The following is a 26,954-nucleotide window of genomic DNA, read 5'->3' on the forward strand; positions in this document are numbered from 1 at the left end:
TCAGGGTGCTATGTGCGTGTGAGGAAGTAGTGTGTGAGGGTGCAGTGTGTGCATGTGAGGAAGCTGTGAGTGTCAGGGGTGCAGTGTGTGTGAGTGAGGGTGCTGTGAGTGTCAGGGGTGCAGTGTGTGTGTGTGTGTGTGTGTGTGTGTGTGCTCTGTGAGTGTTAGGGGTGCAGTGTGTGTGTGCTGTGAGTGTCAGGGGTGCAGTGTGTGTGTGTGCTGTGAGTGTTAGGGGTGCAGTGTGTGTGTGTGTGTGTGCTGTGAATGCTAGGGGTGCAGTGTGTGTGTGTGTGCGCTGTGAGTGTTAGGGGTGCAGTGTGTGTGTGCTGTGAATGTTAGGGGCGCAGTGTGTGTGTGTGCTGTGAGTGTCGGGTGCAGTGTGTGTGTGTGTGCTGTGAATGTTAGGGGTGCAGTGTGTGTGTGTGCTGTGAGTGTTAGGGGTGCAGTGTGTGTGTGTGTGCTGTGAATGTTAGGGGTGCAGTGTGTGTATGTGTGTGTGCTGTGAGTGTTAGGGGTGCAGTGTGTGTGTGTGTGCTGTGAATGTTAGGGGTGCAGTGTGTGTGTGTGCTTTGAGTGTTAGGGGTGCAGTGCAGTGTGTGTGTGTGTGTGCTGTGAATGCTAGGGGTGCAGTGTGTGTGTGTGTGTGCTGTGAATGTTAGGGGTGCAGTGTGTGTGTGTGCTGTGAATGTTAGGGGTGCAGTGTGTGTGTGTGCTGTGAATGTTAAGGGTGCAGTGTGTGTGTGTGTGCTGTGAATGTTAGGGGTGCAGTGTGTGTGTGTGTGCTGTGAGTGTTAGGGGTGCAGTGTGTGTGTGCTGTGAATGTTAGGGGTGCAGTGTGTGTGTGTGCTGTGAGTGTTAGGGGTGCAGTGTGTGTGTGTGCTGTGAATGTTAGAGGTGCAGTGTGTGTGTGTGTTGTGAGTGTTAGGGGTGCAGGGTGTCTGAGTAAGTGTGATCTGTGTGATTATTTCCCCCCTCCCTGCTTACCTTATGCCTGGGAGGGGGGAATCCTGCTGCTGGCATCCATCCCTGGTGGTCCAGTGGTGTGTGAACTCTAGCCTGTGAGGCTAGAGTTCACTCTTGCGAGACCCAGAGCGTTGCCATTGCAACGCTCCGAATCTCGCGAGAGGAAGCCGGTGGAGCTGTAAGTAGGAGCTCCGCCGGGTCCTATCCTGGCTCCCTCCCTCTCTCCCCGCCGGCGGCCGCAGGATACTGTATGTGGGCCGGTGAGGGAGATCTCCCCACCGGCCCGCCGTGGACTATTGCAAGGCCGGTGCTCGGATAGTGCCGGCCCTGCAAAGACCGGCAGTGGAGAGATCCTGTAATCTCCCTGCCGGCCTCGGCCCATGGCCACCGCGGCCCACCGGGCATTTGCCCGGTGTGTCCGATGGCCAGTCTGGGCCTGATAGTCAGTGTCATGGCTCCCATGCTTTCCTACCATTAGACACTAGGGACTGCATGGTTATTTCTTGTTCTCACCCCTGTTTGCTAAGAAAAGTAATTTCTGTGTGTATGTGTCTATGCATGTAGGTACATGTTTGTTTATAAATCCTTGCCTATAAATGTATGCATGAATAATGATTTTGCAGTGTAAATTGCTAGTTGTACATGTATGTTTGTGTGAAAATTATAAACTATATGTAAAGGGTAGGCATAGCCATTACTGGCCTAAGGCAGACAAAAACCTTAAAGGAGCACTATAGTGCCAGGAAAACAAACTTGTTTTCCTGGCACTATAGGGTCTTTGGGTCCCCCCCCCCCCCCACCTTCAGGGTCCGCCCCACCCTCAGGGTCCCACTCCCGCTGGGCTGAAGGGGGAGGAAGGGGTTAATCACTTACCTTTCTCCACCGCCGGGCTCCCTCAGTGCTGGGGAAACCTCTTTCGTCGTCAGCGCAGAATCCGCACGCGCATTCAATCAGTCCATAGGAAAGCATTTTTTAATGCTTTCCTATGGATGGCAGCATCTTCTCACTGTGATTTTTGACACTGCTTAGCGCATTGAAAGCAAGTTAAAGCTTCCATGTGAGATTACGTTGGTTTGAGTTTGACGAGTTGAAGCCCAGTGGATAAACTCTACAGTTAACGCCAAGCTAATGAACAGATTTATACATTCCAAGTTATCCTCTTTGATGAGGTTATAAATAAATCCAACACAGATATCATCGGCAGTCGGAATTTGGAAATGTTTATGATTAATGTTGTTAATTAACTAGAGGCCTTTCTGACAACAAACTGATTATGATGCCTTTAATATAAAAGAGAAAAAAGATGAAAAAATATGTACAAACCTAAACCGTCAGCCATATTATAGCAAAATATAATATAATCCAGCATTGCAGTACATCAAAGTGTAGTACAAATGTGGATCTGCAGAGATTCGGGGTTCAAAATAATAATAATAATAATAATAATAATAATAATAATAATAATAATAAAAGTCACATGATCTAGCAGGCATCATTAAGAAGCACTTTGTGTTTTCTCTTGCCAGTATGAAGTATATATTTGTATTGTACGGACTAATCTCAAATCTAACTTACCCGAGGGCATCTTACTGATTCTTTATACCATGTCTCTTTGAGTTAGCGCACATTGATATTAATGCAGACACACTTGCTTTTCCATAAACCAGTTGAGTGCAGTTCTTTATTAAATCTGACCTGGTGTTAGATACAGATACATTTATATACTTCCTTTGCAAAAAAAAATAGGAGGTATGTAAAGTTGATTAAAATTGTAACTCTCTTCCTAATTTAACTTTTTGTTTGCCAGATGAATTATTTATATCTCCATCACTTTGTACGTGAATGTGGGAATTTCGAGAAAAGGGAGCTTTTTCCATTGACGCTCTTTGCAATGCTAATTTGTTTAATGGTCGTCGGATCTCCAATAGATATGAACATATGAACATTTCCAAGCATTGTTCAGTTGGCACAAGCTAGTTAGGGAATTTAGCAAACCGTGTTCACAAAGGAAGTACTTTTCTTCTCACAGTGAGGTATATGACAATTATCCTCAATTTGTCCTATTTTGTGGAACAGTAGCTTTGTGAGAATGTACGCATAAGACACCATATGGTTCTAGAGACTCCAACAGAGAAAATAAATCTCTAATTAAATATATAATATGCTGTGTGAGATCAACTCTTTCGTATGAGCTGAACTATCTCCTACTATTTAAAAAATGTTATTCCTACCTCTTGGTCACCATATTTTGTTCTATTTGCCTCCCCTGCATGGGATATTTTCTCCTGATGTGTTTTTTTGTCTTTGTTTTTGAATTGATCAAAAAATCTTAAAGATTAACCACAAAAAAAAATAAAGTTGCCAAGACTAGGTATTTTCATATAGTGTTGTCAAATGACTTTACTAATATATCTTTGTTAGAGATAACACTATGAAAATAATGACACTGGCTTTGGCACATATACTGTATGTTTAAAACAATATTTACAACAGCTGTGCCAAAATTCTAAAAGTTTACTCAATTTCAGAGAAATAGTATTAGGTATTAGCAATTGCAATGTTTCCTGAATAACTTGGGTAGGATTCAAATGAATACTGGGGATTAAATCCTAGAACTGGAAAGTCATTTAATCATAGGGACATAGGCAAGAAGGGACAAACTGGATAATTATTTAAATTTGCTGCTGTGTTACCAACTACCGATATGACAAACATGCTCACATATAATGAGTCATAATACTTTTCCAACATCCTGAAGATGTAAAACTACTATATATACCAAATATCAGCGATATCGTCTGAGATGGTAAGTTTGCCAACAACTTTAATATCTCACAAATGTTTAAATGTCCAAATGGTCAGATGGCATGGGTAGACTAAAGCCTACTGTTGATTTTCCAGCAAATGTAGAACTACAGGTTGGCAAAGTAGGCAGGGAGAAATACCTCCAAAATGTTAAACTGTTGATGGATTTTATGCAACAGCTGTATAAGCGCTATGTTAGTACAATGTACTTTCTTACATAGCTTTACAATAGTCCTGCAGCTGAACATCTGCCGTTTGTCCTCTCCTGTTTAGTAGTGTAAGTGCTTGTACCAGGTCTGACGCTCGAGCGGAATTTTTGCTGCACTCTTACCTTTACTTGTGTCACTCTGAATCTGTTCATTCTTAGAATGATGCAAGCTTTGACACCCGCATATATTGTGGGTTCTTTCCCCCCCCCCCCCCCCCCGATTCCTTGTCGCAGTGTCCAGATTTACGCAGTGTGCATGTCCAACATGACGAAGTTTAAGGATTTTCAGGGGCTGGTCCCGTTTAAACGCATGCCTCCTTAGGACCAGTGTTTATTGCCCTTAAGTGCATCTTTTGTATCATAGTCTATTTGTTCTTTGATCCAGCTAGTTTTGTTGCTATATTCTGGTGTTCCTGATCCAGCAAAATTTTGACCCGGAGTTGATTTCTGATTTGGCCTTAGTTTTGATACTGTCTATTTTTGCCTACGCTTGAAATCCGGCAATTCTAAGGTTAGGAGCTCCACTGGTTCATGACAAACAGTTATCTGATTGTTACCACAAGATAGCTAACATATTTTGGGTTGTCATGTTCCTGGGTCATTTTATCAGCTTCTTTGCTAAAACTTGCCAAACTGATCCTGATCACCCAAGCCTGGACTTCTTCCCCAGCTGCTGCTAGATTACTTTTCCCATGATTCTCATCCAATCTGCAAAAGCTGGAGAGCTACATTTGGCTGCTGCTGGCTCAGAATCAAGCTCTCCATGTCCACAGAGCATACTGGGGACAAACGCAGATCACATCATTTAAAACTGGAGAGGGAAAAGAAACCCAAAATAGCTGGGAGAATATTCTGATTTCCTGATCCATAGATAAGAGCATATTTAGATTTTCTACAAATACAAACCGTTTGTCTTAGCTGTAAATAATTCTTATTTCCCAGAAATAAAACAATGTATAATCTTCGATTTATTTGTATAAATCAAGGCAAGTCATAGCAGTCTCAACAATGCACACTAATAATATGTATCTCTCTATTCTAGAGACTTTAATGTGAATAATTAGGTTACCTGGGTTGCTTTGTCTCACTCAATGCTGCTTTGTCTGAACAAGCACACAATACATATTAAAACGATTTCTGTACATTACAAAATACCGGTAACCAGAAACTCTGCGGAAAGCAGATTATATTTAAAAATGAGCAAAATGATCCCTAATGGATTTAAACAAAATAATGATAGTTAATATACAATTTTATTAGAAATAAGTAGAGACATACAATTACAACAAAGAACCATTAAAAAGCCAAAAAGTGGCTCGGCAGATAAATTGGAGGAGGGTGCATGTGCCAGGACTAAGTAGGGGTAGGCAAGAGGGGATGGGAGTAAGAGTCAAAAGTGTAGCAGTATAGCAGTGCCAGGGGAAAACCAAGTGACACCCTGTATGCCAGCTTGTTAGACCTTAAATAGGAATTATAATGGGACATAGAGGAACCTCTTTATACGTGTACACCCTGTTTTGGGTGGTCTGCTTTGTAGTATAATCACAAGGTGAAAACAAAGTATATTTGAATATAATAAAATGTTAACTTGTGTAGCAAGATAACCAGGAAAAAATAGAATGGACTATTCCAGACGGTTCTCTGTAAATGCAAATAAATATATATGTAAAAAACAGATAACATTCATATCTTGTAATACCTTTTTTATTGGACTAACTGAATTTTTTTAATGACAAGCTCTCAGGAGAACCTCCCTATCTCAAGTCCAATAAAAAAGGTATTACAAGATACAAATGTTATCTGATTTTTACATTTACATCACATTACATATATATGTAAATAATTATAATTTGAGAGTTCCTTTAATATAGGATAAAAGAATATTTGAATCCTGCGAAGAACAGGATACCATGGACAGCTACCCATGAAAATGAACCATGATGTCTATTAGTCTGTTGTTAACAGTTTTCCACATTTAGACTCGGTCACAGTCTGTGATACAGTTTTTCTGTTGTATAGTTTTGGTCCTTTCCAGCTACATATCTAGTAGCCTTTCTTAAAATCGGTCTTATAGAATCAGAATTGAATATAGGAAAACTGTGTTGTATAACCAGCTTAATCTAGGTACATTCTCCTTAATAAGGTGGAAGAAAAAACAATTTTTTTACACAAGAATACATAACGTTTGGGCTTAATTTATTGAATAAATGCAGCCACACTGAAATCTTATATGAACGTCTCCATATGTGAAAAGTAACCTTTTATTTATGCCACAAACACAGCAATTTTCCACCAGTATTTACATGTCTAAGAATCTGAATAATGTTTTATTATAATGCTTTCTAATATGGGAATGCTTGCTTTTTTCACACACATGTCCAATTTAAAGATCTGTAATATTCATTATTATAGCATGATCAGAGATAGGTGCTGCCAATGGTACAAATCAACATATTAACCAGCTAATAAAATACATGTTAATAGAATATTTATTTCTGGACCGAAAGCCAAGTAGTGTCCACACCACATAGGAACATTGCCACTTTTTGCTACATCTGAACCACAACAAAATGCAAGACACTTCTTATTCTGGTGATTCGTGGTGGATAAGTCTACCACCTACACATAGATAGACAATAAACGTACCTAAGTAGTTACTGCTTTTTGACATCTCGGTCACGTTGATCTTGGTGGCACCTTCAGGGATTTCTATAACTTTATGGTATCCAACTTTAGTTAAAATGTGTTTGAAGATTCCCGAGACCACTTTACAGGCTGTGTTATCTCCTCCACATACTCCGCACTTGTCAATCACTTTGTCTGACCCCAAATAGTCATCACAGCCAATACCCTGCAGCAGAACAAATACATTATGTAATAACATGCAATGCAATTTATGCAATAGGTTTACATTCTGAGGATACAGTAAATCAACTTCAAAGTCTGCATTAAAATGATTATGTTACTGCCCTGGAGAATGTGTATGCTATAAGTAGTTGCTTTAAAGGTACATGTGAGAAATGCAATACAAGTAAAACCAGCCCATACATTGAACACGTGTTTTTTTTTAAAATAAGCTCTGCCATTTTTACAGTGCATTTCACATATTAAAGATCATAGCTGTGGTTAAAACCACTTTTTTCCAGTTTTGTATGATTTATAATGGGTGTAGAAATATGAAACAGGGTTTGATGATTGTCTGCCTAAACCTCAAAGAATGACTTTCATGTAAGGTATTACATATATAATGCATGATGAAAATTTATAAAGCTTTTAAAACTACTGGGCAGAATATAAAAATATACAATTTGTGGGTTATAATGAAAATGTCTAACTATGTTGGTTCCACGTTAACCCCTAAACCACAAATAATGGTCCATCTGATCAATCTTGTTTTTAAGGAGTCTATTGCGTTAACAAAGAAGCCCACTTATTATATAACGGAATGTCTGTACAGAGCAGCCAAGCTCAAATAAGAAAGGTATGATCACAAGGTTCAAGATATAAAGGGACTAGATTGTAATGGCATTAAAGTACAACATTTGTTATTTGAAGGGACACTCAGAGTATCATTCACAACAGCTCATTATGGTGGTTGTAGTGCAAGGAGTCTTTGGGTGCTGTCTATCTGATTTTTGTAGTTTTGCGCCAAACTACCGCAGCACTGGAGTGTTCCCTTGAAGGAGCACTCTAAGCACCATAGCCACTACAGAACATATAGTGCCAGAAGCCTATAGTGCCATCACACTGTTAAAAGTCGAACCTTACAAATGATTTGACACTTACCTGGGCCCCCCAGGTATCGACAGTTCAGCCCCTTATCACAGATATCACTAAAGCAGATGCCAAATTTCTGCATTAGTGAGATCAATCCCGCCTCTCGTTCAATAGAATTCTTTGGCTGAAAGTGTCGGGTGACACCTCTCGGAAAATGAATTTTGTCTTAAGTTGGATAATTATTTTTTTATTTTACTAAAGCAGAAGGCTGGCATCTGCTTTAGTAAAATAAAAAATAATTATCCAACTTAAGACAAAATTCATTTTCCGAGAGGTGTCACCCGACACTTTCAGCCAAAGAATTTTATTGAACGAGAGGCGGGATTGATCTCACTAATGCAGAAGTTGGAAATCATGAGAAGCGGGAGCAATAACTGCTTTGATAGGTTGGACCATGTGCTCTCGGGGTCGCCAGGTCCATCTTTGAACATTCAAAAATGGAGATGTGCTGGTGACTCCCTGACATTGTGCTGCAGTGGTTAAGAATGCTTAGAGAGCTCCTTTATAACAGCAAACATTATTTTCGTAGCCGCAAAATTCATAATTCTTTTTATATTTGAATTGCTATAGTCACTGTAGTATGTACTGTGATATGTTTTCTGTGTTTACTGAAACTACTTCATGCATTTAGCAGTTACCTAGTGGTATATTAAGATGAGTCAAATAAATGAGAAAATAAAACTACAAGGTTTTTCATAATATTTTACTTTTTTGTAAAAGAAAAATCAAGCAATTATTTTATCACTTTTCTTCAAGATGATTGCTAGTAATTAAAAGGATAACAATAACAACTAGCAAATGGTATGCTTTGAAACGTCAACTTCTTAAGATTGATTGTAGTGAATTGACCTATTGTTATTGATTAAGAGTTCATTATATTGGATGGAGAGAATAATCAGTGTACTTTTTGTGTTTATATCCATAATTGATTATTGCATATGAAAGCAAAATGATTTAATTTCATAGATTTCCTAATTTATAAAACCCAGTCAATGAAGGGACACTCTATGCTGTGAGATATATGGATAATGCATAAGAATGTGCAACACATAAAATTAAAGGCAAGTATATTTATTCATTTTATTTCTTAAAGTACAAAAACAAATATCCGCTGAGAGCTCTTCCAAAATCAGAAAGAGGCTCCACCAATCACAAGCCCCTTATTTTGATCCACGAGAGTGATTTTACCTTATAAATCTTCTATCCAGGAAGAGATATGTAATGTAATCCCTAACTCTAGATCACTTAATAAAATAGACTGTACCGTGGCTGCCATCAGCCAAATTACAGACATATTCTCACCTATGTGAATGTGGTTGTGCACGGAAATTAACTTGAACCCTCGGCGGCACATGTGCGATGCATGTGCTTACACCTCACTTTACATTTTATTTCTATTCTCTATATCAGTTTTACTCTTCTCCATATACCGTATCCTTTCTCTCTCTCCATATTCTGTATTCTCCATATTTAGCCTTCTCCTCCACATCACTTACCCCCTCCATCATATTTTGTTGCCATCCCCAAATGCCCCCTACCTACCATTCCCTGATTCTACAAACCCCATAGGGTAGTTAGTATTCACACATTTTATATTAGTCGTACTTTTTATTAATCTGAAAATCATTCCTACCTGTCTCTTTTTACATTGCTAAACTTTCTACAGTGCACAAATTGAAAAGACAGAATAGGTTTAGCCATGAGCCTTGCGTTGTAGTTCTGTTCTTCGATTCCTCTCAGCCATTTAGGTGCCACACTTGGCATATCATTACACTCTCCTATACTTCCCTATTACTGTCAGTTACAATTACCCTTTAAGCTTTTTCATTCGTAAAAATAAAGACGAAAAGATACAAAAGAGCAAGAAATGATTTGACAAATTAATTTAGATCGGCCAAAATAGGTTTGGACGAACATCTAATTTGTGTATGTGCTATTATTTATGTTTGCAAACAATACATACCTAATAATTAGTTGTTACTTCTTAGCACAGGTAGAAAATAGGAAGATCTCTGCCATCGTAAACTAGATCTCCCTTACAGTGAGCAAAGCATCATGGGAGCATTAGATTTATAGCAGCTGGAGGTCTACATTTTGGCCACCCCTGCTCTAACCTTATCCCTTCAGAATTATAAACATCCAGTAAGCGTTCTTTGTGTACTAGGCATTGCCTTTTTCCTTTGCCTGCCATTATTCAGTAAATTGGTCAAAATCCAAGAATTTGTTAGAAATTTGGCTCGTACAGTGTTTTTTAATAATATCTAATACATTATCCAAGACAGGTCCCACTTTAAGGTGCTACAGAGGTTTGAGATGAACCATTTTTTAACATCCAGTCTGTGTTTGCTCCATGCTGTGATCAGTATTCCAAACAGAAAGCCAGATATTGCTAAGCTCCAATGAAAATATTTAACAACCCTGTTTTTTTTTTCATTATTATCCAAAATATACACCCTTGACTGTTCTTCTTGGGTTTTGTGGCAGATGCCTGCCTGTTTGTTATCATGAGAAAGAAGAGTTGGGAGGTGTTCCAGTCAACACAGACATTCTGTTACTCTGTAAGTAGACTGTGTTTATTTTGCTAATACCTAAAGTGCAATTTAATCTCATCATTTTTGGAACTGCAGAATAAATAGTGTTTTAAGGCTACAGCACGTCTCCATTCAATTTTAATATAATTTATTTTAACATTATATTATATATGATAATCCGAGCAAAGGATTCAGAATCAGAGATCAGGGTTTGATGCAGTTCAAAGGATAATCCAGATGTGGATTATGTGCTCACAGTTCCTCAGTCACACCTCTCATGAGGTCAGAGGATGACCCAGAGGATGACCCAGAACCCAATTTTGGGAGGGGCACTGGAATATTATTTAATTTCAATGTGAAATATTTATATATACATTTATTTTGCATATGAACATTCATGCACAGACAAGCGGACAGTCAATCTAATTGACACACATACAAACTAGTGACACAAACACACATAAGCTCACTGACAGAATAGCTCACTGACACACACACAAGCTACCGGATAGACACACTCTGACATGCATAGTCAAACTCACTGTCAGATAGTCTCACTGACATTAACAAACAAACTCACATGAACACACAGCCTTACTGACAGACAAACATTGATACACACACTGTCAAGCTGTACTCACTGTCAGATGATCTCACTGAGACACAAGCTCATTGACACACAACTAAACTCACTGTGAATCTGACACACACAGACAGTGTGAGATCCACACACAAGCCCACTGACACTCACACACCCAAGCCCAATAACATACACACACTTATTGTCAGTCACTGCATGCTAAGCATGGCATTGGTGCCTGGCATTGGGATTCACTCTTTATCTGAATGCAGCAGGAGGCTGTTGTCTTCTATCTCCACGTGCTTTATGCTCCAAAACCCCATTAAAAGTAATTCTACAAGACAGTTTGTGCATTGATTATGCAACATATGTTTGACTTGTGATGTTTACTGATCTGTAGAAAATAATGTTGTAGTATTCCCAGGCTTACCAATTTTCTTTTAGCTTGTCATTGTGCCCTTATGTGTTTAAGTGGTTATTATAAAGTTATTATTGTGGTTTGGCTTAGCCAGTAATATGTAAAGCAGGGCTGGCCTAGAGGTAGGTGGAAAACTCAAACTCCCATGATGCTTTGCTGCCTTTAAGGTTAGCATGCACCATTCTGCACCTACGTCAACTCTTCCACACTTTTTGGTTAGCTGATGAGTGATACTGAGAATGGTATCACTTGTGTCTACAACAAGCCCCAATGTCACTACTGGAAAATCAGCAGAAGATCTAAAGCACGGCTGTGAATAAAATTAAAAGGAAATCATCAAATGAAAGAACTAAACACAAACAGAAGCCATGTGTACTACACATGTATAATTTGTGTTTGTTTACAAGAGTTCCAGTTACAAATCACTGTGAGAAAAGCTAAACAGTGCTGGCTAACTTCTCGCACAGCAGATGGTGGTGAGGACTATATGTCCCATGAAGCTCAGCAAGTCAAGAAAGAATGTAAAGTAAGGCAAAACCATAGAAAGTAATAGAAAAGGTTTACAACCCCTCCACAATAATTCAGCTTTGATCCAATATACCGCACAATGCTCTAATAATAACAATTGATACAGATCTTGCCATTATGATTGGCTAAAGACTTTCAGCTCTTAGTTGGTATGGTGCAATTGTTATCAAAGCAATCAAACACCCAAATGTACAAATCTTTTTATTCTGCTGGTAATGCTCAGAGTGCACCTTTGTAATGGCAAACACCATTTGCTCAGCAGCAAACTTTTTATATAAACTCTTTTAATATTTGTATTGATCTAGTCACTGTAGTATCTAGTGTGATATGTTTTTTGATAATGCTGTCAAAATCAGAAAAGCATCTTCATTTTAAAATCCGCACAGTACGTTGATTATTTTGTTTCATTAGTCTCACAATCTCTAGCTAGATAAGCCAATTTCACCAGTTTAAATAACCACTAGAGCCACCAAACAAATTCATCTCAATACGGTGGTCTAGATGAAGTTGTTTCTTTAGTTTTAACCCTGCAATGGACAGCACTGCCAATGGACAGCACTGCCACTGTAAGATATGGCAACGCTTACATTGCAGTTTTAAATACGCCTCTCGTGAATGTTTATCTGACCGCTACTGGAGGCGCTTACGCTGTGAGAACCGAGTCAATCTCAATTCTCAATGCAAACTTCCAATAAAGGCACAGATATTTGTGTGTATGCACTTTCCTACCCCAGTCCACCTCTATGAGGAACACTGGATTGGACATTTAGAAGCGTCGACATATTCATTGGTTCATGGGCAGCCATTAATGTGTTGAGATTGTAATTTCCCTATCTTAATAAACTGTTTAAATTACTATATACAAATTATTAATTTCCAATAAACATATGTTCAAACGTTATAAGTTTCCCTTTGGCGTAACATAATTCGCCAATTGAAATATAATATGTTTTGAGTACTCTGATAACATAATCCGCATGATTAATAGAGGGCAGCATTAAAAATTAGCAGTGGGTAAAACTAAAGACAAAATGGCACATACCAGTGTCTGTATATAACATTTTGACAGAGTTCAAAAACTCCCATTGAGATACATAGAAATATCAATAGGAATGGTATTTATCATGTAGACTAAGCAACTTATGTGTGGAAATTGAATACATTTATGCCTGAAAACCTATGACTGCCCTAAGAATATCTCCATAACGTTTTTTTTTTTGTTTGTTTTTTACCAGGCAGCCACTGTTTGCCAAAGTACCCACCACTACCTGTATCAAGTAGAGGCTGTTAAATGTCGGCTATTTTTACAAGTAGCAACATGGAGTTCATGGCTGCCACTACTAAAATGCCAGTCATTGACTGCTGACATTATTCTGTATGAGACTTTAGCTACTAGTTCCAACTCTGTCACTACTCCGCTAAGCCTTCAAACTGACTAATTGATAACGTGTGTGTAATCTTCCTGTTGGCTAAGTAGCAACAGTGGACTTTCGCAAACCCTTCAATGAACACAGGGAAGGTCTGCCGTAGCTACTCTGATATACTATACCAGGAATATGATTAAGCCGGATGTGCACAATACTCTGAATCAGGCTAGTACATCTCATGGTTCTTTAAAAATCTTTTTGCTGGTTTTATGTACAAAAGAGTAAAGGAAAATAGTAACCTTCCTTTTACTGTAGATTTTAGGTTACATACATTCCAAACTACACTAAGTTTACCAATGTAAAAAAAAAAAAAAGTTTTGTTCCTTTTTCCCATTTAAGGCTTTCACAATCAATATAGATCATTTACATTATTGAAAGAGAGAAGAAAATTATGTGAATAATAATTAAATCAATAACTCTGTTAACCTATGCCAGTATTCATTTACATAGCATCTTACTGAACCAAATTTCATCCAAAACAATTTCCGCTGGGTCTTTTAGACTTCAAAATATCACAAATGACTGCTTATAAATTGCTAACTATAGGAGCCAGAATAGCTGACTGGGGTCACTTAAGGACGTACAAAGTCATCGGATTATTTAACTGTTATGGTGGGTTGTATTAAATAAACACAAGGGGGTGAAATCTTGCAAAACTATGAAGGACTCGAACTGTTCATCAAAGTATGTGACAACGTAGAACAAAACACTGGCTTTAATGTTTCACATATGTTCCATGTGAACACAAGTTGCACTTTGAAAACTGAATATGATCATATAAAATGCATCAACACAATTGCAAAACTGTTTGGTGGAATGTTTAGGGATAGACATCACACAATGTTCGGGTTTTACATACTGAGTGCATGGCTGCCAAGTATAGATTCAATTCAGAACATCTGCTTCTATTTTCGGAGCTTGAGATACATTGTTTCTAAAGCTTAAAGTAGATGAAGATGGCCAATAAATATAGTTCATACTATTAAATCTGAATGGTCAAGTGTTAATGTAATGTAAGAAGAATTACACTCAATGGATGAATTTTGAAATTAGAAGCACAGTGTGAAACATATGCGATGATTCGACAAGCATAGGTGGAAAATGTAGTTATCTCATGCAATTCAATTTTGGACCATGATAAGGCGAAGACCTTACAAGGAGCATGGGTTTACAATGTGACAGACAGCAAATTACAGTAGCCCTATTGGGTTTGGAAAAATAAGCAGGAATAGTAGAGGGAGGGGGAAAAAAATCAACAAAACAAATTAAGCATTTTATAAGACTATATGAGTGGCTGATGAATGTCCTAAAAGGAGGAAATAAGATACTTGAGTACAGCTAACGTATAAAGTAAACAACAACAAGCCATGAATAGCAAACCAAATAACTTACATGTTATTGGAACTGGAGAAAGGATAAAGTAGTCTAAATAGACAAGTACAAACAATGTTTTGACCAATTATTAATCTTTGTCCTGGAGTCAACGTGCACAGTAAAAATTTAAACTGGTGTAATATTCACTGTAAGATTATATCATAGCTGCAAAGCTCTTAAGGTAAAGATGTATAATGTGCTTCAAATTCATAATATGCAACCGAGTATTCAGGATGTGAATGGGACACACAAGGTTTACTTCATTCAAAATAAAGGATTTGTCATTGTATAATGACAGGGGACCAGGGCAAACACTCACACTTCCTATAGAAAGATGGATTTCAAGTTCAAATACATTTCACTCTATATACTGTGATAGCTCAATGGCGATCAGTGACATTTCGGAGATGCTAAATAGTCATTTTCTGCTTCTTCTAGAAATTGCCACTACCCAGAACTTCATGTCTGGACACATTGTTAAGAGGAGTTATATTGCATTGTCGGTATGCAATGTAATTTGCATTAATGGGTGCTGTAATTTTTCAGGTTTAATTACATTCAATATAATGCCAATCTAACAGCCCATTGAAAATACATAAAACAGTTCTTCAGTTATAAATGATATACCGATTGTAGACAATATATACCATTACTAACTCATATATATGCGTCCAACTAGTTTCCACCTATGCATATTTTTCAAATTGTATTTCTACTGAACTACTCACACTATACATTTTACACTGCTACAAAATATAATCTGATTTCTAAATAAAAATAGTACTTCAGCTTCCTAAAGGTAAATGATCATTATTAATGAATGAGCAATATATTCAGCACAGGTATGCAATGTAACTAGACTGGGACTAGTGTATGTATGTATCTATCTACACATTCTATTCGATTTTGTAAGTAATTAAGTTATGATGCTAGTCAGTACAGTGGTTGATGTGTTATCTTGTTTTACAGTTTGTGGTTTGTATGTTCCTAAATCATAAGGAAACTTGTAGTAGTATACAATAGGGTAAGTACGTTTGGAAAAAACGATTAACTATTTCCATATGTTAAATGCATTTAGAATAATTAAACAAAACATCACAATGATGTCAAGCTGGTTTGTCCTTTTATGCTCTTTGATAATTATTTTGACAAAGCTATTTTTTTTTTTAAACAAATAGATGAATCTGCTCCAAGATAAATAAGAAATGGAGGGGAAACCCTTCGATCAATATTAGTCATCTTGAAAAATATATTCACAACAGAGTCAAAGCCATATCATTCCCAATGCGGCATACAAAAAGAAAATAATTCTAGTCTAAAAATTAGTATTCCCTAAAACAAATCATTTAGATGTATTTACAAAACTCCAAATTAGAGAAAAGTATAACCCATACTGTGAAACTGTGCCTACTCAGCCAGAATATTAAAATTCACAATAAATCCATTTGCATGTAAATAATAACTAATACCATATTTAAAAATGTGAAAATATGACGTGCATGTTTTGGCAATAATATCACCAAGCGATTTTCACTGATGCGGTGTTATTTTTTACTTATACTGCTCAACAAGTCTACGAGTTATGGGGATCACCATCACTGCTGGTGTTATGCTAGTGCCAATAGTGTGGAACAAAAGGAACATTCACAGGTGGAATTTGATGAAAATAGAGTCAAGCTAGGATCGATAGGGGAGCCTATTTAATACTGATGTACTGGTACCAATAATTCTAATTACCGTATATACTCGAGTATAAGCCGAGTTTTTCAGCACATTTTTTGTGCTGAAAAACCCCAACTCGGCTTATACTTGAGTCACTGTCTGTATTATGGCAACTTACATTGCCATAATACAGACTGGGGGCTGTGGGGGCTGCAGAGCATTTACTTACCTCTCCTGCTGCTCCTGTCAGCTCCCTTCTCCTCCGCGCCGGTCCGTTCAGCACCTCTGTCAGCTCCCAGTGTAAGTCTCGCGAGAGCCGCGGGGTCATAGTGCGGCTCTCGCGAGACTTACAGTGTGAGCTGACAGGGGAGTTGAGCGGACAGGAGCTGCAGGAGAGGTAAGTAACAGCTCTGCCAGCCCCCTCCCCCCCACTGAACTGCCAATGCCACTGGACCACCAGGGAAGGATAGCCCCCCTCCCTGCCATGTATCAAGCAGGGAGGGGGGACGAAAAAAATAAATATAATAATAAAATATTAAAAATAATAATTTTAAAAAAATAACAATATAACAAAAAAATTCAAATAATAATTAATAAAATAAATAATAATAGAACAAAAAATGATTAATATAATAATTAATAAAATAACAATAATCAAAATGCCCACCCCCCACCAACACATACACAAACACACACTGCATCACACACACTCACACTTCATTCATATACACGCACTCATACACACACACACTGCACTCACACACACACACACACTGCACTCACACACACACACACACACACACTGCACTCACACACACACACTGCACTCACACACACGCATACTGCACATACACACACTCACTGCACTCATACACACACACTGCATTCATTATTTACACACACTGTAAATCAATATTCAATTAATATAACTTTTTAGGATCTCATTTTAATTAGAAATTTACGTTAATACGTTTTCCCAGTTTTTTGGGGTAAAATTAGGGGCCTCGGCTTATATTCGGGTCGGCTTATACGGTAACTTCACTGGAAATTAGAGGGGGTGTGTTAAAATAAACATAAGTCTTTTTAAATTAATTTGTTCAAAGACTTTCTAATTATTATTTATTATTATTATTTTTTTTTATAGCTATTCAGTCTATAACCTCATTACATTCCAACACACCTACCCACAGTTCCTAAAAACAAACCCATTTACTCTTCCTTTATCTCGGGATACCTTCCAAATCAGAAAGAAGTTCAATAATAAAAGAATAAGTAAAACAAAATGAGCTTAAGCACATTCAAATAATGCAATCATTGTATATACCTTATAGGCCAAATAATTGTAAACGAGAGGTCTGTTTTTAATCTTGCTAACAAGTTGAGTTTAGAGTTTCTTTGGGAATATTTCAGCATGCCATCATATTTCATTATAAAACTGCACCTTCAGGAATTATTAAGCCATTGGAGCTTTTACAACAAAAGTGTTATAAACTTTGCAAAATAATAGGAACACATCTGGGCCTCGTCTATAGTCAGCTATCAGCATGGTTTAGTAATGCACCTGGGATTACTAATTCCTGAGATCAAATCAAGTCTGACTTTGTTGTCTCATCATTCTTTATAGAAGCATATTTTATTGATTATACCTGGCAGAAACTCTTAACAAAGCCTTTGTTCAAATTTCACACATCTATAAACCAGGCTTTGACATCCCAGTACTGGGGAGAAGCGATGCTAAATATAGCAAGCAGAAGAAGGTTCCCCCAGGTTATAAGGTCAATAAAAATAAGGCTCTTATTAAGAACTAGCTATTTCAAAAATGGAACACGAAATACAATTGCTTACACTTCATTAAAAACAATACCTTGGGCTGTAGCGTAATGAGCAGATTACGATTTATAACGTTTAAATCTATTTCGTTCAAGAGATACGGCACTTCGGTTCCACAACAAATTTAGAATCTCACTAGGTAACTAGATAAATGCCAGCTTGGCTTGCGGCATTGGGGAGGGTGGCTTTATGCAGCCTCTACGCCCCACTGTTAAAATAAGAGGATACGTTTAGGGGAATGCAATTGACCGTTAGAATATCCACTTTGTGGGTAATTTAAAAACTGAGATGATAACTTGGAGATTAGCATAGTTGTGATAGAAAGTACCAAATCATGATGGAGATATTTTTTAAAGCATTAGGAATTCTATCAAAATGATGGATTGATCGGCAACAGTTAACAAGTTAAGCAGAAAATAAAAGTTTACAATATATCTTTATACCAGTGACACAGCGTATATAGAACAATCAAGCATACAGAACGATGAGCAGTTTTCCTAAGAACTTGTTCTCCTGTGGCAGGGTATACATAACGTAGGAAGTTAGTACTAGGTTAGATAAGATGCAATGAAGAGGGCTTATTTGCAATTTACTGTGCTAAAGATCGTATTGTCACTTTGGAACATCCAGTGATCCTATACAAAGCTGCTATATTCTGTAAAGGGAGGTAGTTGCTTAGAATACTCAGTGGGGGACTACAGGAGAGAAAACAAATATAACAAACCAAATTATATACACAGGGAAAGCAATCTGTAAGTACCCATATGCTCAAGTCAATGGCAATTTCAACTGATCTACCTGTGTAATTTATGCTAGCCTAATGTATGCTTCTTAAGCAGAACCATTGAGGTTTATTTATGCCAAAGGTCACTGTTCTTTGTAGGATGTGATTAAGAATCAATGTATGACTTGCTAGCAGGGGTTCTTTTACACTTGTTTTCAAACCAGCACATGTTTTCTCATTTAGTGTAATGAAAGTAAATTAGTCAAATTTAAATATACCTTGCACAAGTCAGTTAACCTCCAGGTTCTAGGTTTGCTATGGATGAACAACCTCAATTCACTTACACTGCAGCAGAAGACATATAAAGCACAAGAAGCAGCTAGTGGGCTTAGGGGAACCAAAATGTAAATATTTCAAGGAACATTCCCAATCCCATAAAACCTTCTGCTCATTTGAAGTTAAGGGCTGACCAGGTTCCCCTCTTACCTTCGAGCCTTAAAATATTTTGCAAGAGTTTAACCTCAAGTGGATTCTCTGATTCCTGGACAGAGCTACCCCGAGCAACCATGCTCTGTGCCTCCACTAAGAGTTTCAGCTGACACTCTCAATGGCTGCCCTTTGAAATAGTACAAACTAATTTTTTGACCCAATTTCATTATTGATGTGCTTATTGTTCACGATTAAGGATATTGCCCCTGTACGTGGTTTATCCTTTCCCTTTCCCTCCTATTAATTCTGTTTTATTTCCTTCATTTCTTCAAAACGTGTCAACTTCATTAAAAAATATTATTAAAATGTCTTTCTTCCACTGAAGATGTAGAGTTTAAGAGCCCACTATTCAGTACAGGCATCGTACCATAATAAGGTGCAAATGGACGAAGCCACTGTTGTGTTAGCGGCATATTCACGATCTATAATTGCTAGCAAGTCCAAGCATAAAATCTCAATGCAACAACCATTGGATGCATAGTTGGAGTCAGTCGTCGGTTCATTGTTACACGTGCTTTTTACACCTTTGAAGCATTGAATGCTTATGCAGCAAACTCTTCGCTTTGACACCAGGGTCCATAAAAACATGATATATAAATATTATAAACGAGAATTCTCTACTTATCAAATTTTTCACCCCTTTGTGTTTTCTGCCTCATAATATACAACCATGATTTTCATTACCCGATAGAACTAAATAGAACAAACAACCACTGAAAAACTAATTCATGAGCCATGACATAATTACCAAATGACAATCTGGCTTTCAATTAAATGTGTTTTTCTGCCTTTTGCGCAGTGTGCTAATCTTGGTGGCCAATTATATTGTTTCTTCGGCAAAATCTCTTTTCCATGAGATCTCAAATATAAATATTTCACAAGCCAAGAGAGGCCCATAGTACCAAAAGTCAAATAAATAACTAAGCAGCTGAGCATAACAAACGTTTTTTTTTGTGTTAACGACTTTCAATTCTTCGCTTCAGCATTACACTTGCACTTCTTTAGATTGTTGGCTGGTGAGATTAGAATGCTAAATCCGTCCAAGTATATAATACCATTTTCCCAAGCATTTTAAAACAGCCAAGAAATGCATTAGGATTTCATAACCAAAGAAAACAAAGTATACGGACATCTCTTGCAATTATATTTGAAAGTAATACTTTAGAAATGCATTTTGTTTGATTTTGGCATTGGAGTTGTAGAAATCCCTCGATAGTGGCACTTAGAAGAATTACAGTAATATAAAGTGGAAATGAAGCAAATTATTAAAATAAAAGAGTATTATTATAGTATTTTAGTCAGTCAGTTATAGCTGGTGAGAATGAGTATAGTAATATAGTGAAGTAGGCTGAGAGTGAGTAAAGTTGTAACCGAGCTAGAATTGAAGGGCTAAACGTTGTACTCTACACACAAAACGTGTATTAATAGAAGTCAATAAAAAGGATCCTTTCTAGAAGATATTATTGACTTGAAGACTTTTATTAAAATATAAATACATTCATGCTTGATAATCTGTACCCCAGCAGATGTTTCTAATAGATGCCTTGAGGAAACATGGTGCATTCCCAGCAATGGCTATAATCCACCAACCCATCCATCGATGCTCATAGAGAAGCACGTGACAAACATAGTGTGTGGATTCAACTGAATCTGTTTCCGTTCAGTGCCCAATAGGAGGTGTGGAAACTGCAAAATGTCAGAAGTACCATGTCTCACAAACCTGCATTGTGTTCATTTGCAAAGCTGTAAGAGCAGCATCTATACCTCCAAATCACATAATCAAAATAAGGTAATTTTGGTGCTTAGACTGTCCTTTTAGTTATGAATATCTGACTTGCAGTTGTCAAGTTGTGTTTTTTTCTAGCAATATGAAGGCAATGTAGTAAATTCTTGTTTATAATTCTCTAAAGGAAAAATGTCACATCTTTCGTTATTGCACCACCAAGTAGAAAATATAATGTTCACCAACACTTTGTCTCGTGCGTGGAGATATTTCAAGGCAAAACACATCCTATACAACATGGAACATCCCAACTTACTGCTAATGCTTTTTTTAAATTTGTGTGTCATATGGTGGTTCTGCCACACATGCAAGTACTGGAGAGTGATAAAACAGGTATTTGAATTACTCTTTCACACAATTGGCCATACAACGGCCCTCAATTCTCTCCTGTATCAACTGAAAATACCTGGGGTAATACATAGGAAGGACTCCTCACTTCTAGCATTGTGGGGGAAACCCAGATTGTACTGTGAACTATGAATGTGCTGATCTTAGCCTTTACCTCCTTTCAAACTGAATTGCGGTGTTCGAAATGTGTTGTTTAGTGATGTCGCGAACATAAAATTTTCGGTTGGCGAACGGCGAACGCGAACTTCCACAAATGTTCGCGAACGGGCGAACCGCCATAGACTTCAATAGGCAGGCAAATTTTAAAACCCACAGGGACTCTTTCTGGCCACAGTAGTGATGGAAAAGTTGTTTCAAGGGGACTAACACCTGGACTGTGGCATGCCGGAGGGGGATCCGTGGCAAAACTCCCATGGAAAATTACATAGTTGATGCAGAGTCTGGTTTTATTCCATAAAGGGCATAAATCACCTAACATTCCTAAATTATTTGGAATAACATGCTTTAAAACATCAGGTATGATGTTGTATCGATCAGGTAGTGTAAGGGTTACGCCTGCTTCACAGTGACAGACCAAACTCCCTGTTTAACGCACCGCAAACAACCGCAAACTCCCCATTTGCACAAGGTTGGATACCAAGCTAGCCATGTCCCGTTCCTTGCCCTCAGTGATGTCATTGAAGGTCTCTCTTCCTCCACCCAGGAAGCGGGAGATGGAAAAAGATGCTTGGTCGGTCCTCCTACTTCAAATTTGGGGCACTGCGCGTGCAATCTAATGTGCCACCAGATAGGAGTGGTGTGTTAAGTAGTACTATTCCTATCAGTTTAATCCCTGTTCCGTCCCCTATCAGGGGACGTGTATATAAGGCATTGATTTTAGGAAGCGGGAGATGGAAAAAGATGCTTGGTCGGTCCTCCTAATTCAAATTTGGGGCACTGCGCGTGCAATCTAATGTGCCACCAGATAGGAGTGGTGTGTTAAGTAGTACTATTCTTATCAGTTTAATCCCTGTTCCGTCCCCTATCAGGGGACCTGTATATAAGGCATCGATTTTAGGAAGCGGGAGATGGAAAAAGATGCTTGGTCGGTCCTCCTACTTCAAATTTTGGGCACTGCGCGTGCAATCTAATATGCCACCAGATAGGAGTGGTGTGTTAAGTAGTCCCCCTCATCAGGCCTTTTTTAGTCGAATGTATCGCCCACTGTCAGTCCCTTCGGGATCCATCCCTCATTCATCTTAATAAAGGTGAAGTAATCTAGACTTTTTTGACCTAGGCGACTTCTCTTCTCAGTGACAATACCTCCTGCTGCACTGAAGGTCCTTTCTGACAGGACACTTGAAGCGGGGCAGGCCAGAAGTTCTATCACAAATTGGGATAGCTCAGGCCACAGGTCAAGCCTGCACACCCAGTAGTCAAGGGGTTCATCGCTCCTCAGAGTGTCGATATCTGCAGTTAAGGCGAGGTAGTCTGCTACCTGTCGGTCGAGTCGTTCTCTGAGGGTGGACCCCGAAGGGCTCTGGCGATGCGTAGGACTTAAAAAGCTCCACATGTCCTCCATCAACAACACATCTGTAAAGCGTCCTGTCCTTGCCGGCGTGGTTGTGGGAGGAGGAGGATTACTTTCACCTCTTCCCCTGTTAGATTCCCGTTGTGCTGTGACATCACCCTTATACGCTGTGTAAAGCATACTATTTAATTGATTTTGGAACTCCTGCATCCTTTCCGACTTGCCGTAATTCGGTAACATTTCAGGCACTTTCTGCTTATACCGGGGGTCTAGTAGCGTGGACACCCAGTACAGGTCATTCTCCTTCAGCCTTTTTATACGAGGGTCCCTCAACAGGCACGACAGCATGAAAGACCCCATTTGCTCAAGGTTGGATGCCGAGCTACTCATGTCCTGTTCCTCGTCCTCAGTGATCTCTCTGAAGGTATGTTCTTCCCCCCAGCCATGTACAACACCTCGGGTACCAGATAGGTGACAACGAGCACCCTGGGATGCCTGTTGTGGTTGGTCTTCCTCCTCCTCCTCAAAGCCACATTCCTCCTCTGACTCCTCTTCCTCACAATCCTCTTCCAGCGTTGCCGCAGGTCCAGCAAGCGATGCTGATAAGGCTGTTTCTGGTGGTGATGGTGACCACAACTCTTCCTCTTCACGCTCATCTACGGCCTGATTACGCACTCTTCGCAGGGCACGCTCCAGGAAGAAAACAAATAGTATGATGTCTCTGATGGTGCCTTCGGTGCGACTGACTAGGTTTGTCACCTCCTCAAACCTACAGGCATTGCGCACGAGCGTCCAGTAACGTGGCAAAAAAATTCCCAGCTCCACAGAGGCTGTCCTAGCATCCCGGTCATACAAATACTCGTTAACAGCTTTTTCTTGTTGGAGCAGGGGGTCGAACATTAGGAGTGTTGAATTCCAACGTGTCGGGCTGTCGCAAATCAAGCGCCTCACTGGCATGTTGTTTCGCCACTGGATATCGGAAAAGTGCCTGAAACGCCTGAAATGGCCACACACCTTCCTGGCCTGCTTAAGGACGTCCTGTAAGCCTGGGTACTTATGCACAAAGCGTTGTACGATCAGATTACACACATGTGCCATGCACGGCACATGTGTCAACTTGCCCAAATGCAATGCCGCCAAGAAATTTATTCCGCTTTGCCGATCTCCGGTTGGTGCGGAGTCAGCCACTGATCCACCTGTGCGCTCAGGGCAGACAGGAGTGCTGGTCCGGTGTGACTCTCTGCTTTCAGGCAAGTCAACCCCAAGACGGTGTGACACTGCCATATCCAGGATGTGGAACAGTACCTGGGGAGCTGGGGGGTGTCGTTGATGTGGAGCAAGACGCAGCAGCAGAAGAGGACTCAGCCGAGGAGGTTATGGAAGAGGATGGAGTAGGAGGAGTAGAGAGGTGGCAGCAGGCCTGCCTGCAAGTCATGGCAGTGTCCCCAACTCCTCTGCAGAGCCACGCATTCCATGCTTGGCAGCCGTCAGCAGGTTTACCAAATGCGCAGTGTAGGTGATATACCTGCCCTGACCATGCTTTGCAGACCAGGTATCAGTGGTCAGATGGACCCTTGCCCCAACACTGTGTGCCAGACATGCCATTACTTCCTTTTGCACAATCGAGTACAGGTTGGGGATTGCCTTTTGTGCAAAGAAATTTCGGCCGGGTACCTTCCACTGCGGTGTCCCAATAGCTACAAATTTTTTGAACGCCTCAGACTCCACCAGCTTGTATGGTAAAAGCTGGTGGGCTAAGAGTTCAGTCAAGCCAGCTGTCAGACACTGGGCAAGGGGGTGACTTTGTGACATTGGCTTCTTACGCTCAAACATGTCCTTGATAGACACCTGACTGTGGGCAGATGAGCAGGAACTGCTCAAGGCGAGAGACGGAGGGGCGGATGGTTGAGAGGGGGCAAGGAGGACAGCAGTGGTTAACGTGGCTGAAGATGCTGGACCAGGAGGAGGATGGAGGCTTTGAGTTTGTGTGCTGCTTGTACTCATGTGTTGATCCCATAGGCGTTTGTGATGTGCGATCATGTGCCTACGCAAAGCAGTTGTACCTAGGTGGGTGTTGGACTTCCCACGACTCAATTTCTTTTGGCACAGGTTGCAAATGGCATCGCTGTTGTCAGAGGCAGACACACAAAAAAAATGCCACACTGCTGAGCTCTGCAATGACGGCATTCTGGTGGTGGCAACAGCATACGTTGATTGGCGTGCTGTCTGGCTGACCCCGGGTGCCGATGCATGCTGTCTGACTGTACCACTAGCTCCTTGCGACGACCTCCCCCTGGTTCCAACTCATCTCCTCCTCCTCTCTTGTCTCCCCATCTGAACTTTCCCCCTGTTCTTTTTCTCTTCTAGCGGGCACCCACGTGACATCCACGGACGCATCGTCATCATCAACCGCTTCACTTGTATCTGACAACTCAGCAAAGGAAGCAGCAGTGGGTACAAGATCATCATCATCACACCGTACGTGTGTAATGCTGCCTGACTGAGACATATCCCTGTTATCTACATCCTCTGGCAATAATGGTTGCGCATCACTCATTTCTTCCAACTGATGTGTAAATAACTCGTCTGACATACCAAGTGAAGCGGCTGTGGTGCTAGTGTTGGTGGTGGCGGCAGGCGGGCGAGTGGTAACTTGAGAGGTGCCCGAAGCTAAGCTGGAGGAGGATGGTGCGTCGAGGTTCCGAGCGGAAGCTGTAGAAGATTGGGTGTCCTGTGTTAGCCAGTCAACTATGTCCTCAGAACTTTTCAAGTTCAGGGTACGTGGCCTCTGAACACTTGGCATTATTCTACGGCCAAAGGGAATCACAGCACCACGACGGCCCCTGCGGGGTGGCCTGCCTCTGCCTGTCATATTTTTTTCCGATTAGTGGTACTATGCGTGCAAGCTACTGTGACAACAGATATGCGTGGCACTGGTGTGACACTGTGCCCTGGCAGGCCCTGAAACGCACACTCGTGAAGGAAACTGACTGCTATTATATTACAGTCCAAAAAGTTTTTTTTTTGTTTAATGCAAGCTATTGTGACACCAGATATGAGTGAGTGGTGGCACTGGGCAGGCCCTGAAACGCACACTAGTGAAGGAAACTGACTGCTATTATATTACAGTCCAAAACGTTTTTTTTTTGTTTGTTTAATGCAAGCTATTGTGACACCAGATATGAGTGGTGGCACTGGGCAAGTGGGCACAGTATACGCTGTGAGCCTGACACACACGCTGGGAGATAACTAACTGCTATTCAATCTATTACAGTCAAAATTGTATTTTTTTTTTAAAATGTACACTACTGTTACACCAGATATGAGTTGCACTGGTGTGACACAGTGCCCTGGCAGGCCCTGAAACACACACTCGTGAAGGAAACTGACTGCTATTATATAACAGTCAAAAAAGTTTTTTTTTTGTTAAATGCAAGCTATTGTGACACCAGTGAGTGAGTGGTGGCACTGGGCAAGTGGGCACAGTATATGCTGTGAGCCTGACACACAGGCTGGCAGGTAGGGAACTGCAATTACATTACACAGAAAAAAAAAGCAGACTGATGTTCTAGCCCTAAAAAGGGCTTTTTGGGGTGCTTCCTTACAGCAGAGATCAGATGAGTCCTCCAGGACTGTAGTGGACACTGAATACACTAGCCTAGCTATCAATTTCCCTATCAAATCAGCAGCAGCTACACTGTCCCTACTCTCACTAAGAATGCAGCTTCACAATGAATGTAAAATGGATGCTGTCCAGGAGGTGGGAGGGTCTGGGAGGGAGGGTCTGCTTCTGATTGGCTGGAATGTGTCTGCTGACTGTGAAGTACAGGGTCAAAGTTTACTCAATGATGATGAATAGGGGGCGGACCGAACAGTGAATGTGTTCGCCGTCTGTGGCGAACGCGAACAAGCGATGTTCGCCAGAAACTATTCGCCAGCGAACAGTTCGGGACATCACTAGTGTTGTTCGATAATTGCCTTTTTCATCTTTTCTATT

General features: G+C 40.0%; 1 protein-coding gene across 2 annotated transcripts in view; it reads right to left on the minus strand.

Moving 5' to 3' along the window:
- Positions 1-26,954, minus strand: part of THSD4 (thrombospondin type 1 domain containing 4) — a 694,237-nt gene that overhangs the window by 63,371 nt on the left and 603,912 nt on the right. For both annotated transcript variants that reach the window (XM_063449121.1, XM_063449122.1), the window contains one exon: positions 6,623-6,827. In XM_063449121.1, the coding sequence (XP_063305191.1) occupies positions 6,623-6,827 (205 nt within the window). The remainder of the gene's footprint in view (positions 1-6,622; positions 6,828-26,954) is intronic.

Source organism: Pelobates fuscus, chromosome 3 (genome assembly GCF_036172605.1).
Source record: "Pelobates fuscus isolate aPelFus1 chromosome 3, aPelFus1.pri, whole genome shotgun sequence".
NCBI lineage: Eukaryota > Metazoa > Chordata > Amphibia > Anura > Pelobatidae > Pelobates > Pelobates fuscus.